The 16,496-nt window shown below is 30.8% G+C and overlaps 1 protein-coding gene across 2 annotated transcripts in view; it reads right to left on the bottom strand.

Moving 5' to 3' along the window:
• LOC111636205 (Krueppel-like factor 6) overlaps window positions 1-16,066 on the bottom strand; it is a 36,209-nt gene extending 20,143 nt beyond the window's left edge. The window contains exons 1-2 of one of the 2 annotated variants that reach the window (XM_023381408.1): window positions 15,714-16,066; window positions 674-740 (exon numbers count right to left, since the gene is read on the bottom strand). In XM_023381408.1, the coding sequence (XP_023237176.1) occupies window positions 674-740; window positions 15,714-15,837 (191 nt within the window). In that variant the 5' untranslated portion in view covers window positions 15,838-16,066. Of the gene's footprint in view, window positions 1-673; window positions 741-13,395; window positions 13,605-15,713 lie in introns of those variants that run through there. The other variant, XM_023381407.1, reaches the window with a different exon arrangement.
• Between the last annotated feature and the right edge of the window lie 430 nt (window positions 16,067-16,496).

The following is a 16,496-nucleotide window of genomic DNA, read 5'->3' as shown; positions in this document are numbered from 1 at the left end:
TTAACCCCATAGGTTTTATTAATTCTGCTTTCAAAGCAGGGAATAAGGAAAGACAAGAGTAGTAGTTGTGGCCTACATAACCAGAATTTAGAAGGTGAACTAGTTGGACAGTAAATCACTGAGTTTACAGAGAGAGAGAGAATCTGAGGACCATGACCGACTTCCGTATCGTCGTAAGGATGGCTCCTTTAACGTTGCCAAAAATTTGATGAAGTAAATTTGCAAGAGAATATCCCAAATGCATCTAATTTCGGAAAAAAAATATCGTTTACAAGAGCCACGATTTATATCAGCTGCCACCAATTAGATACGTCTAAACTTCTTTTGTTTCATTTGTAATTTTTAGCCTCTGTGCCCATTTTTTTTTTCCTTTTTAAAAAAAAGAAATGCCTTTCTATAGCTAGATCAAGTAATAATTAATAATAGCCAGTTCAACAAAGCAAGCAGAGTGTAAACATGTGTAGAAATGACACAATTTCGAATAGATTTGTGACGTATTTACAATCGTAGAGGCGTGCAATGCACTTAAACTTTCTCAATTTTATCATAAAATTGATACTGTATATATTTTTTCTAATGTTTCAATAACAAGTTTTGTATCGGAGTGGGGTGCAAAGTCGAAAAATTAAGTTTTATCAGAAGGACGCAATAAGTTTACGGGTTACAAACTTACCTGGAGGTGTTAATGCTTGCCCAAAACGAACGTACGCCCACTCCCAGTTCCGAGTAGTCGCTAACTTCTGAAAAACAAGAAAAATCGAAGTTAATTCTACCATTTCGTAAAATCAAAACGAAATTATAAACATACAAGAAGCTACGCAATGCGATTACAATATGCAAAATTAGCATACAGGAGACTCCAGTAACTACGTTCTCTTTTAATATCATAACTAGGGGAAAACTCTAATTATTAAAGTCCAAGTATACTCTATCGCTTGGGAAACACTGTCAGCACGAGTCTAATCAGAGTTTCGTAATCAGTGGTGCAAAGAATGAACGTTATCATTGCCACACCTCTCACTAAACTGAAGATTCTATGAAAGAAATCGCAATTTGCCCTACATACAACAGGAAGTGGACTTCTACAACAAAGAAAAAGCGCAGCAGACATATAAAGCAGGTGTTGGTGACTCAAGAAAAAAAAAAGAACCCCCGACTGTACCCCCCGATGCATGGCATTAACGAAAATACATACGTGGAAGATAAGCGTATGGATCTACACGAAAGGAGTGTTGAAGAAGTTAAATTAGCATATTTAAATACTTAAATTTTTTAAAAAAATCTAAACAAAGCATCCTTCCAAAATATTCGAAAAGCTCGGCTGCCTGCTTAACCAGCAATAAAAATCACTCACCGTAACGTCGTAAGGTTCAAGGTTGTCGCGAAGGTCAAAACCCAATATGGTTTCCCGAAACGTTCAGAGAAGATTCTTCGGGTGACGGGCATTTATTCATTGTTTATTTATTACTATTATTATTTCCCATTCGTTTATTCAAAGAGGAATAGGAGGAATTCGGCGCGCCGTCACGTGACCGGAACGCCCGTTTCCCCGTTCACGTGACGGTGCCCCTAGGCCAGGGAGGAGTTTTTGGATGGGAGAGCAGATGGATTCAGACGAAAGAACCGCGCCAGGGCAAACGACACACCAGATATAGCCAAGTAGTCCTCCTCTTTTTATATATATATATATATATATATATTCGGAGGGGGGTTAACAGCTCTAGAATTAGCTACACGCTCTGCCTAACATCTCTGGCACTTTCTTCTTCTTTTTTAGTAAATATTATTCGGTGTGGTATGCGTTAAAGGGAGCCATTTAGTATAAAAACAGGAGAGAGCTTTTTTACCACTGACTAATCGCTTGACCTTGAAAAAAGGGCGCTGTCGAACGATGGCTGTGGCTCCACCCAGGTTATCTTTCGACTCAATTATTCGTCTCCACACGCCCAGGTGTCGCATATGCCTGTCATTTGGCGTCCAACAGTTGTCGCATTGCTTCACCAAACAATAAAATAAAAGCGACAACAAAAACTGCACCCCGTTTTATTTTTAAACACATCTCACCTTGACTCTAAATGCTTGAATCATTATCGTTAACGCGTATATAATTTCTATATACTTTCTACCAAGTATTTACTAAAATGTACATTTCTTTTTTTAATATAGAAAATGAATTTAAAAAAAAAAAAATAAAGGATTCTTGGGGTAATATCCTGTTAGTACTTTGACCACCCAAGTGTTTTAGTCGTGATAGTCGGATGATGCCACTCCCTTTCGAGGGATGTTGAGTTGGAATGGCTTCTTATCAACGTGTTAGCAACGTTTATGGATAGATTACCATCGAAATTTCGATATTAAACATAAACACATAACTACAATACTGAAACCCCTATTATCTCTATGAGCCCTGTTATTCTATAGTGGTTCTGATACCTTTATCCACTCTATTTAAATAATTTAATGTGGAAAAAAAATGGCTTTCAAATCCCCATAAACAATGATCCATCTCTTGGTACATCCCCACATTGTCTAACCTATTATTTTTAAATCATTCTATTACTTGTTGAATATATCAAACAAGTAACTGATCCTTATTTTTAAACTGATAAAGGAAGATGATTGAACTCTGATAACCCTCAACTTTGATCCATGTATATTTTATGGGGTCTTCCTGAAAGTCCTTATATATTTATTACTATTTTTTTTCTTTTTTTTACTTTCCCTGTTGTTATATAACAGTTGGAAAGTATAGCGATCGGTCAAAAAATTGACCTACCCCCAAGATTTTTACATTTTTTGACTCGGAGGACCTTGAAATGAAAATTAATTTGGGTTTTTTTCTGTATGTGTGAATGTCAGCGTGAGTATGGGCACGATTTTGTTCAGCCACTTTGAAGCTTAATAACTCCTGTACCTTTTGTCAAAAATTTGTGAAATTTTGCAGGGTGGTTTGCGTGTTAGGTGGGAACGTTTACAGAAATTTTCAGGAAAATCGGACTAATTGTTCGGGAGATATGACCCCATCCCTTTAATATCACCAGAACCAATCTGGAGACTTTAAAGACAGTGGTAGCAATTATTAAGAATGAAAACAAATAAGTCCAGCGACAACATTGCCATCTTTTTTTTTATATATGAAAATATATAAAATATCACACATTAATCTGATAAAAATGGCAATTAGAACATCCTCTTGTAGGATCTACTTTCAATTTAACCTACAAAATCTTACTGACATTGTGTAAGAGAACACCAAACAATATACAAACCAAAATTATTATCTATATTGATATTGTTTAATCTTGTTTTTTTTTATTATATATATATATAAAACTAAACATTTTTTTGATCTTCATACTCACTTCCTCCATTACTTTTCCACGCTTTTGTCCTAAATATAAAAGATATATGGGGCCAACTCCCTTTTATCTAGGATTCTTTTTGACAAGAATTTTCTTGTATTTTTATTCTTTTATAAGCACATTTTTTTACATCTGTGATGCATAATTTACTACTTATCAATAATAGAATCTATGTTTATGTTCTTCTTTTTGATATTTTACATCATTTTTTTTTGAATTTCTAACAAGGTACTTGTTCTCTTCTAATAATAAATCCATTCAAAAAGTATACAAACTTTGATTTTTCTATCTTGTAACACAATCTTATTACTTCCATTTTAAATAATATAAGGATTTTTTTTTCTTTAAATCTTTAATTCATTTATTTCCTGTCTATACACTTTAAAACCTTATAAATTTATTTATTTACTTGAATTTTTTTTAACTTATTTCTACAAAATCTTTGATTTTAAATTTATTTTCTCTTCTTTTATACATCATAAAAACAACAAATCCTTTCATTTTTTACTATATTTTTGGTTAGAGAAAATAAAATTACAATTTTTATTTTATTTTATTATTCTTTTTATCAATTTTATTGCATTTTTTTATTAACAATTCATAAATCTTTATAGCTTATCCCCACAAATGTATATACTGTATTTATTTATATATATATATAAAAGCAAGTTTGCTCCAGTTTCTTTCTTTTTAATAAAAAATATATAAAATAAATAAAATATATAAAATATAAATTAATATATTTTAAGCTTTATTCTAATATATTTTAATTAAAAGTAATATTAAATCACTTAATATATGAGTCTATAGAATGATTTGATGCCTGTAAACTTAATTTATTTTATTTTATTGAATGATAATGTTTTGCAAATATATAAATAAAAATACACAGAATTTATCTGTATATTTTAACCATATATTTATCTCAATATATATATTTATATTCAGCAATATAAAGTGTAAACTCAGAAAGAAAACCAATTAAAAAGTACATACACACAGTCGACCCNAAGTTACGCATGGTCAGCTTGGAATCAAATTTCTCTTTAATAATATATTCAAAAATATGCTCTACTATAAAATTATGTAAAATTTGCTCTACTTAACACTTATTCTGTAGGGTTTTAAGTAGTTTAAATAGGGTAAAAATTCCCTATACAGAAAAATGCACCTATAACTTTCTCCAAACAGTAAATTTTACAGTTTTTTGTATACAGTATGAGGACTGTGTATGATTTTTTTTTCATCCTTTACCTGTGATTTTCTATTAATTTAATATATTTTTATTAATAAAACAACTTTGAAAATCATTCTGAAAAAAAAAAAATAACTGACCCTTGGCTTAAGTGAATGTGTGTTATGTCATAAGTGATATGCAAATTACTATAGTTTATGAATTTTTCTGGTATATAACAGAATGAAGTTCTTCTTCAAACAATATATATTGACTGATTTAGGTAAAGATAGTAGGAAAGAATAGGTTTGTTATGCGAATTCCAGGTAAGCCCTACAGAAAGATGAACGGTCACCAGAAAAACTGGTACTATTAAGTAACTGGCAGTGGGCAGATTAAATCAATTCGTTGACAAATTACTTTCAACTACTTCCTGACGTTCTTTAAATCATGTTCTCACTGTTTCATTCTTTTTTTTCCATTCTTCTTCTTCTTCTTTTCTAGTACAAAATTTATTGGAATAAACACATACTAATGATTCATTTAGCATCTCGTAAGTAAATAGTTTAACAGGATACCAACCGGAATTATACATTTTATATGGAAGAAGCAAGGATTTTCTCATTATATACTGTGTAAGCTTGCTGAAAACATAAACAAGAAGTATAAAAAAGAAAAGAAAAAAACAGGAAAATAAACCCATAAACCCACGATGACGGTTTTATGTTACCAAATTAAATGCTTAAAGTGTATATAATTCTAACTAATGACATCATCTACAAAATAATCCTATAAATAACAATCCTGAATCCTATAAATCCTATAAAATGGATATCGAGTAAGCTCGTACGAGAGATGATAATTACGGAGTAACTTCATCCACTCTCGTATTAAGAAAAAAAAAAACTAAAAGAAAAGAAATTCAATCTCTTAAATGGAGTAAAAAAAAAAGTTTAAAATTATAAATTTACGTGATTAAAAACGTAGAAAAATGTTTTCGCTATATTTATCTGCAGAAGTGTATGAGATGAAATTGCTAGCAGCATCAGCAGCAGCAGCAGCAGCAGCAACAGCAGCAGCAGGGACTTTCATAATTGATAAGTCATGTGTAAACCTGAAAGAATTGGAATAAGTTCAATAGTTTGCCTTGAAAGAATCAAAGAAAATATAATATATATTTTGTTTTTTTGTCCTTGTTTAAAATTCAATAAAACAAGCATTTGATTAAATTATACCCCTTTGATATCTGCGATGATTTGTGCCATTTTTGTAAATGATTCGAATGAAGAATTTGCTGCAGCGTATTACACATTAAGATGGCTTCAAGTTACGACTAATTTTTCGATGGTCTAAAAAAAGCTGTAGATGTAATATAGCGGCTCATTACGATCGACATAAAAAAAAAAAAAAAGAAGAAGCCCTCTTGGTTTGCAATATATGGGCTTTCAGCTGTCACATCTTACAATTTTGACAGGGCCGTATCTTATTCTAGTTTTTTTTTTTTTTTTCCGTTCGGCAAGCCATACGGGTTTAGAATAAGGTATCGAGGGGCCTATTTTAAGGTCGAAAAAAAACAATACAAATAAATTTTTTAATAGCAAGATAATAAAAATATTTCATAAACCCAACGCGCTGTTTTGCTGCAACTCTCTCTCTCTCTCTCTGTGTGTGTGTGTCCGAGGGCCTATAAAGAATAAGGGATATTTAAAGGGCCCGTGTGGAAGAAGAAACCGAGGCATACAGCTGTTACATCGACTGGGGTAGAAGAAGAAGAAGGAAAAAAAAAAAACACGACAAAGCAAACGGTTGTAAATTTTATTCCCGTAGAAATCCTACAACGGATGTCGCTCCATAGCCAAAGCCACAGCTGCGTTGGATCTGGTTTCAACAAGTCACATATCTACAGGGAGTCAGTATTTTTATATCACGTGATTGTTATCACGTGACGGTAGTAAAAAAAAGGGGAGGGGAAAAATTAAACAAATAATCCTTAAATTTTAACATTTCAATGAGCGCCCGAACCCGAAACCACTTAATATTCCGAACGCGTAGGCGAGAGCAATTCTTTTTTATTTTTATTTTTATTATTATTTATTTATTTACTTTTTACCACGACTCGACTTACTTTAAATAACATGTGCATGCTTCCCGCACAATAAAACGTGATGATGAACAGGCATGTTAAATGTTGAACACGTCATTAAACATTTAAAAGTGTTTAATGACGTGTTTAACATTTACGAATAAGAAAAAAAGAAATCGTAAAATGCTTTTACAGTTCCTCTTATATATATATTTTTTTAAAATAGATTTTCTATAAGGCTAACGAATTAAAAACCTTACAGATTTATAATTGTATACAGATATCTGTCATCAACGCTTTAATCTAAAAAAAAAAGTCCATTAATAAAAAAAGGGGCAACAACAGGAAATTAAGTTACGCATGGACAGCTTGGAATCAAATTTCTCTTTAATAATATATTCAAAAATATGCTCTACTATAAAATTATGTAAAATTTGCTCTACTTAACACTTATTCTGTAGGGTTTTAAGTAGTTTAAATAGGGTAAAAATTCCCTATATAACACTCACCCCTTTAGTCCATTCATTCGTATTGTTTTACTATATAAATTAATTTAAGGAATATTAAAATTCTGTTAGGGAATATAATAGGGAAATTACCTTATTTAAGGTAGTAATAATAATAATTTTCGCGATTTTTTTTAGTTATTTAACTTTAAAAAATCGTGAAAATTATACAAGTAGTACAGTACATTAAAGGGTAGGAAGGTTTTCCCCTATGGGTGTAGGGTTTATCCCTAAACAAATTAGTGTATCCTTCAGAAAAATAGATAAACGGTCGCATTCGAAAAATTACAAATTAATATTTATTTATAAAAGGACAAATTCATTTTTTTCTTATGAATAAATATTAGTTCCACCTCAGAAAACACAATCTCACCTAAAAATATACATTTATATACATATAAAGTAACCCTACAGAGAAAAATCATTTTAAAAAGAAAAAAAAAAGAGGTAAATAAATACTAAGAAAACGTTAAACAATTATAAAGACCTTGAGAAAAAAAATTAAATAAATTTTAAGGTAAATAAAAGCATAAAAATCTGAAGTTCTCTCTCTCTCCTTTTAAATAATTACTTTTATCTCCTTTATATATATTAAAATTAATTTCAGTGCATTTTTATACGAAAAAAATATAGAATTTTATATTTTAATATCGATTATAAAATGAATTTTTATATAAATGTACCTCAAATTCCATCTAATTAAAATTCTTCTACCTCCGTTTCTAGAAGCAAAATTCATTATTTATAAGCGTTTAACGTATAAAAAAAACTTTATATATTTTAATAAAATACTATTTTATAACGTTTTAAAGTTAAAAATAAAGAAATAACATGTAAATTTTCCATAAATAAATCCTTAAATTCGAAATAATTAAATTCACCGTCCACACTATACGTGAAGGATCTATTACGTTTCTAGACGTTTAACGTACGCGAAAACTTATGTATTTTATTAAAAACATATTTTATAACGTTTATAACGTATAAAATAAAGAAATAAGAAGTAAAATTTATTTAAAAAATAAATAAATAAGAACCAACAGTAGGCAGCGACTAAGTACTGTATACAACAGTACGCTCGATCTCCATTAGTATCACCGGCGAAATTAGACCCCCCAGCACAGAAAAAACTGCAAAAAATTATTTATAATTCTTCAAAGATAAAGAAAAATATATTTTTAAGTTAATGGGAATCATGAAAAACGTTTTTTTTTTCTTCCATTTTTTTTTCTACGAATTTAAGGAATGAAATTCGAGAAGATGGAGGCGAATCTCCGGGAATCGAAAACGGATAGCATTTCTTCAAGATTCTTCTTAAATATTTTTTAAACCCGAAAATTACATTCATAAAAGGTGGGAAATCAAAAAACTGTGAAGGTCTTTGACACCGGAATTATATATAATATAAAATATATATATATATGACGTCAGCCGTGACGTTCGAATAATTCGTACGATTTAAAAATACACCCCTGCCCCCAACGATACGAAATTCATAAATTAATTTGGAAAAATTAAACGCGCGATTTAAAAGAAAGGAATTTAAATTATAATTTTGGAGTCATCGAGTAGGAAAGAAAAAAAAAGGGGAGAGAGTAAACACAAAATCGATGACGTCACGAGTGAAAACAAACAAGCGATTAATCGATTCGAATCGATTACGTGCGGCTTAATTATATAAAGGGCAAGAGGTTGCGATCATTTTGGAGAAGTGGTAATCGGTAGCGGGACAAAGACACCTCTAGCACCTCACTTAACAAAAGTGGATGAGAAAACCCAGTANAAAAAAAAAAAAAAAAAAATGCAAAAGATTTTCTGTTAAAATTACAAAACAGGATTTACATGTTTATTTATTTATCTATTTATTTTCATTTTAATCAGACTGACTCACGTGTAGTAAAAGAACTCCAGCAACAAAACTGAGACCTTGACAATAACCGACTTCTGAGTCTAACAGGGAATAAGCCTTCAAAAGGTTAAAAAGCGATAACTGTCCAGCACCGAGTGTCTGTCTGTAATAGGGATGAGAAGGAAACGTCCTGCCTACAAAAAAAAGAAAGAAAAGTGGCACATTCACCTTATGAAAGAAAGGAAAAAAAAAAATTTAAAAACTTTATTTATGTTCAACCGGCAGACAGAGTCGTCATAAAAACATATTTTATAACGTTTATAACGTATAAAATAAAGAAATAAGAAGTAAAATTTATTTAAAAAATAAATAAATAAGAACCAACAGTAGGCAGCGACTAAGTACTGTATACAACAGTACGCTCGATCTCCATTAGTATCACCGGCGAAATTAGACCCCCCAGCACAGAAAAAACTGCAAAAAATTATTTATAATTCTTCAAAGATAAAGAAAAATATATTTTTAAGTTAATGGGAATCATGAAAAACGTTTTTTTTTTCTTCCATTTTTTTTTCTACGAATTTAAGGAATGAAATTCGAGAAGATGGAGGCGAATCTCCGGGAATCGAAAACGGATAGCATTTCTTCAAGATTCTTCTTAAATATTTTTTAAACCCGAAAATTACATTCATAAAAGGTGGGAAATCAAAAAACTGTGAAGGTCTTTGACACCGGAATTATATATAATATAAAATATATATATATATGACGTCAGCCGTGACGTTCGAATAATTCGTACGATTTAAAAATACACCCCTGCCCCCAACGATACGAAATTCATAAATTNTTTACAGAAATTTTCAGGAAAATCGGACTAATTGTTCGGGAGATATGACCCCATCCCTTTAATATCACCAGAACCAATCTGGAGACTTTAAAGACAGTGGTAGCAATTATTAAGAATGAAAACAAATAAGTCCAGCGACAACATTGCCATCTTTTTTTTTATATATGAAAATATATAAAATATCACACATTAATCTGATAAAAATGGCAATTAGAACATCCTCTTGTAGGATCTACTTTCAATTTAACCTACAAAATCTTACTGACATTGTGTAAGAGAACACCAAACAATATACAAACCAAAATTATTATCTATATTGATATTGTTTAATCTTTTTTTTTTTTTAATATATATATATATAAAACTAAACATTTTTTTGATCTTCATACTCACTTCCTCCATTACTTTTCCACGCTTTTGTCCTAAATATAAAAGATATATGGGGCCAACTCCCTTTTATCTAGGATTCTTTTTGACAAGAATTTTCTTGTATTTTTATTCTTTTATAAGCACATTTTTTTACATCTGTGATGCATAATTTACTACTTATCAATAATAGAATCTATGTTTATGTTCTTCTTTTTGATATTTTACATCATTTTTTTTTGAATTTCTAACAAGGTACTTGTTCTCTTCTAATAATAAATCCATTCAAAAAGTATACAAACTTTGATTTTTCTATCTTGTAACACAATCTTATTACTTCCATTTTAAATAATATAAGGATTTTTTTTTCTTTAAATCTTTAATTCATTTATTTCCTGTCTATACACTTTAAAACCTTATAAATTTATTTATTTACTTGAATTTTTTTTAACTTATTTCTACAAAATCTTTGATTTTAAATTTATTTTCTCTTCTTTTATACATCATAAAAACAACAAATCCTTTCATTTTTTACTATATTTTTGGTTAGAGAAAATAAAATTACAATTTTTATTTTATTTTATTATTCTTTTTATCAATTTTATTGCATTTTTTTATTAACAATTCATAAATCTTTATAGCTTATCCCCACAAATGTATATACTGTATTTATTTATATATATATATAAAAGCAAGTTTGCTCCAGTTTCTTTCTTTTTAATAAAAAATATATAAAATAAATAAAATATATAAAATATAAATTAATATATTTTAAGCTTTATTCTAATATATTTTAATTAAAAGTAATATTAAATCACTTAATATATGAGTCTATAGAATGATTTGATGCCTGTAAACTTAATTTATTTTATTTTATTGAATGATAATGTTTTGCAAATATATAAATAAAAATACACAGAATTTATCTGTATATTTTAACCATATATTTATCTCAATATATATATTTATATTCAGCAATATAAAGTGTAAACTCAGAAAGAAAACCAATTAAAAAGTACATACACACAGTCGACCCCCCTATAACACTGTTGATTATNAAAAAAAGTGCATTAATAAAAAAAGGGGCAACAACAGGAAATTAAGTTACGCATGGACAGCTTGGAATCAAATTTCTCTTTAATAATATATTCAAAAATATGCTCTACTATAAAATTATGTAAAATTTGCTCTACTTAACACTTATTCTGTAGGGTTTTAAGTAGTTTAAATAGGGTAAAAATTCCCTATATAACACTCACCCCTTTAGTCCATTCATTCGTATTGTTTTACTATATAAATTAATTTAAGGAATATTAAAATTCTGTTAGGGAATATAATAGGGAAATTACCTTATTTAAGGTAGTAATAATAATAATTTTCGCGATTTTTTTTAGTTATTTAACTTTAAAAAATCGTGAAAATTATACAAGTAGTACAGTACATTAAAGGGTAGGAAGGTTTTCCCCTATGGGTGTAGGGTTTATCCCTAAACAAATTAGTGTATCCTTCAGAAAAATAGATAAACGGTCGCATTCGAAAAATTACAAATTAATATTTATTTATAAAAGGACAAATTCATTTTTTTCTTATAAATAAATATTAGTTCCACCTCAGAAAACACAATCTCACCTAAAAATATACATTTATATACATATAAAGTAACCCTACAGAGAAAAATCATTTTAAAAAGAAAAAAAAAGAGGTAAATAAATACTAAGAAAACGTTAAACAATTATAAAGACCTTGAGAAAAAAAATTAAATAAATTTTAAGGTAAATAAAAGCATAAAAATCTGAAGTTCTCTCTCTCTCCTTTTAAATAATTACTTTTATCTCCTTTATATATATTAAAATTAATTTCAGTGCATTTTTATACGAAAAAAATATAGAATTTTATATTTTAATATCGATTATAAAATGAATTTTTATATAAATGTACCTCAAATTCCATCTAATTAAAATTCTTCTACCTCCGTTTCTAGAAGCAAAATTCATTATTTATAAGCGTTTAACGTATAAAAAAAACTTTATATATTTTAATAAAATACTATTTTATAACGTTTTAAAGTTAAAAATAAAGAAATAACATGTAAATTTTCCATAAATAAATCCTTAAATTCGAAATAATTAAATTCACCGTCCACACTATACGTGAAGGATCTATTACGTTTCTAGACGTTTAACGTACGCGAAAACTTATGTATTTTATTAAAAACATATTTTATAACGTTTATAACGTATAAAATAAAGAAATAAGAAGTAAAATTTATTTAAAAAATAAATAAATAAGAACCAACAGTAGGCAGCGACTAAGTACTGTATACAACAGTACGCTCGATCTCCATTAGTATCACCGGCGAAATTAGACCCCCCAGCACAGAAAAAACTGCAAAAAATTATTTATAATTCTTCAAAGATAAAGAAAAATATATTTTTAAGTTAATGGGAATCATGAAAAACGTTTTTTTTTTCTTCCATTTTTTTTTCTACGAATTTAAGGAATGAAATTCGAGAAGATGGAGGCGAATCTCCGGGAATCGAAAACGGATAGCATTTCTTCAAGATTCTTCTTAAATATTTTTTAAACCCGAAAATTACATTCATAAAAGGTGGGAAATCAAAAAACTGTGAAGGTCTTTGACACCGGAATTATATATAATATAAAATATATATATATATGACGTCAGCCGTGACGTTCGAATAATTCGTACGATTTAAAAATACACCCCTGCCCCCAACGATACGAAATTCATAAATTAATTTGGAAAAATTAAACGCGCGATTTAAAAGAAAGGAATTTAAATTATAATTTTGGAGTCATCGAGTAGGAAAGAAAAAAAAAGGGGAGAGAGTAAACACAAAATCGATGACGTCACGAGTGAAAACAAACAAGCGATTAATCGATTCGAATCGATTACGTGCGGCTTAATTATATAAAGGGCAAGAGGTTGCGATCATTTTGGAGAAGTGGTAATCGGTAGCGGGACAAAGACACCTCTAGCACCTCACTTAACAAAAGTGGATGAGAAAACCCAGTAGCTACGGTATACAACCAGACGCCCATATCGCCTGTAGCGACTACAAGCTTTTGGCTTTCTTTGTTCGTTGGAGACCGCCAGCCAGCTGACTAGAAATCCCCCGTCACCTCCCACCATCCCCATCCTTTAAGTTAAAAACGTCCGAATTGTAGAAGAAAATAATAGAATTACCTCTTTTAATATCAACGCTTCTGCCGTCTTTGGCGTCTTCTGTCTGACTACTCTCGCCTGCTATACGTTCTCCGCTACCCGACTCGACCTTGGCACCACATGAAACACTCGCGATGTCGGCCATATTGATTAGCTACCCCACCCAACATCCGGGCATTGCGTGCTGGACACACCCAGTCCTTCTCCACACCCACTGCTCTCGCTCCCTCCAGCTCACTATTTTCACGCTTCCTGACACGGCTCCCGCCACCGCTGCCATGGTAACAGTTTTAGTACATATACCGGCCGCTACGGCGCTCCGTACGCATCCCCTTTTACCGCTTCGAATTTTCCTATCTCTCCGACACGTGCTATTGTTTACCGCTTCGGCCTGTAGTCCATTCATTCGTATTGTTTTACTATATAAATTAATTTAAGGAATATTAAAATTCTGTTAGGGAATATAATAGGGAAATTACCTTATTTAAGGTAGTAATAATAATAATTTTCGCGATTTTTTTTAGTTATTTAACTTTAAAAAATCGTGAAAATTATACAAGTAGTACAGTACATTAAAGGGTAGGAAGGTTTTCCCCTATGGGTGTAGGGTTTATCCCTAAACAAATTAGTGTATCCTTCAGAAAAATAGATAAACGGTCGCATTCGAAAAATTACAAATTAATATTTATTTATAAAAGGACAAATTCATTTTTTTCTTATGAATAAATATTAGTTCCACCTCAGAAAACACAATCTCACCTAAAAATATACATTTATATACATATAAAGTAACCCTACAGAGAAAAATCATTTTAAAAAGAAAAAAAAAAGAGGTAAATAAATACTAAGAAAACGTTAAACAATTATAAAGACCTTGAGAAAAAAAATTAAATAAATTTTAAGGTAAATAAAAGCATAAAAATCTGAAGTTCTCTCTCTCTCCTTTTAAATAATTACTTTTATCTCCTTTATATATATTAAAATTAATTTCAGTGCATTTTTATACGAAAAAAATATAGAATTTTATATTTTAATATCGATTATAAAATGAATTTTTATATAAATGTACCTCAAATTCCATCTAATTAAAATTCTTCTACCTCCGTTTCTAGAAGCAAAATTCATTATTTATAAGCGTTTAACGTATAAAAAAAACTTTATATATTTTAATAAAATACTATTTTATAACGTTTTAAAGTTAAAAATAAAGAAATAACATGTAAATTTTCCATAAATAAATCCTTAAATTCGAAATAATTAAATTCACCGTCCACACTATACGTGAAGGATCTATTACGTTTCTAGACGTTTAACGTACGCGAAAACTTATGTATTTTATTAAAAACATATTTTATAACGTTTATAACGTATAAAATAAAGAAATAAGAAGTAAAATTTATTTAAAAAATAAATAAATAAGAACCAACAGTAGGCAGCGACTAAGTACTGTATACAACAGTACGCTCGATCTCCATTAGTATCACCGGCGAAATTAGACCCCCCAGCACAGAAAAAACTGCAAAAAATTATTTATAATTCTTCAAAGATAAAGAAAAATATATTTTTAAGTTAATGGGAATCATGAAAAACGTTTTTTTTTTCTTCCATTTTTTTTTCTACGAATTTAAGGAATGAAATTCGAGAAGATGGAGGCGAATCTCCGGGAATCGAAAACGGATAGCATTTCTTCAAGATTCTTCTTAAATATTTTTTAAACCCGAAAATTACATTCATAAAAGGTGGGAAATCAAAAAACTGTGAAGGTCTTTGACACCGGAATTATATATAATATAAAATATATATATATATGACGTCAGCCGTGACGTTCGAATAATTCGTACGATTTAAAAATACACCCCTGCCCCCAACGATACGAAATTCATAAATTAATTTGGAAAAATTAAACGCGCGATTTAAAAGAAAGGAATTTAAATTATAATTTTGGAGTCATCGAGTAGGAAAGAAAAAAAAAGGGGAGAGAGTAAACACAAAATCGATGACGTCACGAGTGAAAACAAACAAGCGATTAATCGATTCGAATCGATTACGTGCGGCTTAATTATATAAAGGGCAAGAGGTTGCGATCATTTTGGAGAAGTGGTAATCGGTAGCGGGACAAAGACACCTCTAGCACCTCACTTAACAAAAGTGGATGAGAAAACCCAGTAGCTACGGTATACAACCAGACGCCCATATCGCCTGTAGCGACTACAAGCTTTTGGCTTTCTTTGTTCGTTGGAGACCGCCAGCCAGCTGACTAGAAATCCCCCGTCACCTCCCACCATCCCCATCCTTTAAGTTAAAAACGTCCGAATTGTAGAAGAAAATAATAGAATTACCTCTTTTAATATCAACGCTTCTGCCGTCTTTGGCGTCTTCTGTCTGACTACTCTCGCCTGCTATACGTTCTCCGCTACCCGACTCGACCTTGGCACCACATGAAACACTCGCGATGTCGGCCATATTGATTAGCTACCCCACCCAACATCCGGGCATTGCGTGCTGGACACACCCAGTCCTTCTCCACACCCACTGCTCTCGCTCCCTCCAGCTCACTATTTTCACGCTTCCTGACACGGCTCCCGCCACCGCTGCCATGGTAACAGTTTTAGTACGTATACCGGCCGCTACGGCGCTCCGTACGCATCCCCTTTTACCGCTTCGAATTTTCCTATCTCTCCGACACGTGCTATTGTTTACCGCTTCGGCCTGCAGGCGATGCGTGGAAATTATTTAAGTTTCGGGCGAAGAAGAAGAAGAAGAATGGTTAATGGGATTACAATGCAACTTCTTTACGTGTTGCACGGCCATGTTGAGGTTTCGAGTTATGTAATAATTGTTTAAGGGGAACGGGGCGGAGTGAATCATTCACGTCATGTGTGCCCGTCTCCTACTTTCTACGACAGGAATTCGCACGATGTTCATGTTAAGTTCTCTCCGAGTGGGCGCCGAAAATACGCTGAATTACTCCATGCAAATTACTCAAATAACACGAGAAAAAGTACAGTTTTGCGGGATTTTTTTTCCATTCGAAAACCTGGAGAAATAAATAACCTTACAAACAGTACAACCTTCGACTCTACTCATGCCTTTTTATAGCGATAGTGAGTATATCTATGGCA

Source organism: Centruroides sculpturatus, unplaced genomic scaffold, assembly GCF_000671375.1.
Source record: "Centruroides sculpturatus isolate CEXI.00-Female unplaced genomic scaffold, Cexi_2.0 scaffold1102, whole genome shotgun sequence".
NCBI classification, from domain to species: Eukaryota; Metazoa; Arthropoda; class Arachnida; order Scorpiones; family Buthidae; genus Centruroides; species Centruroides sculpturatus.
The sequence above is the reverse complement of the archived record's forward strand: the minus strand, read 5'-3'. Positions and strand labels throughout refer to the sequence as shown.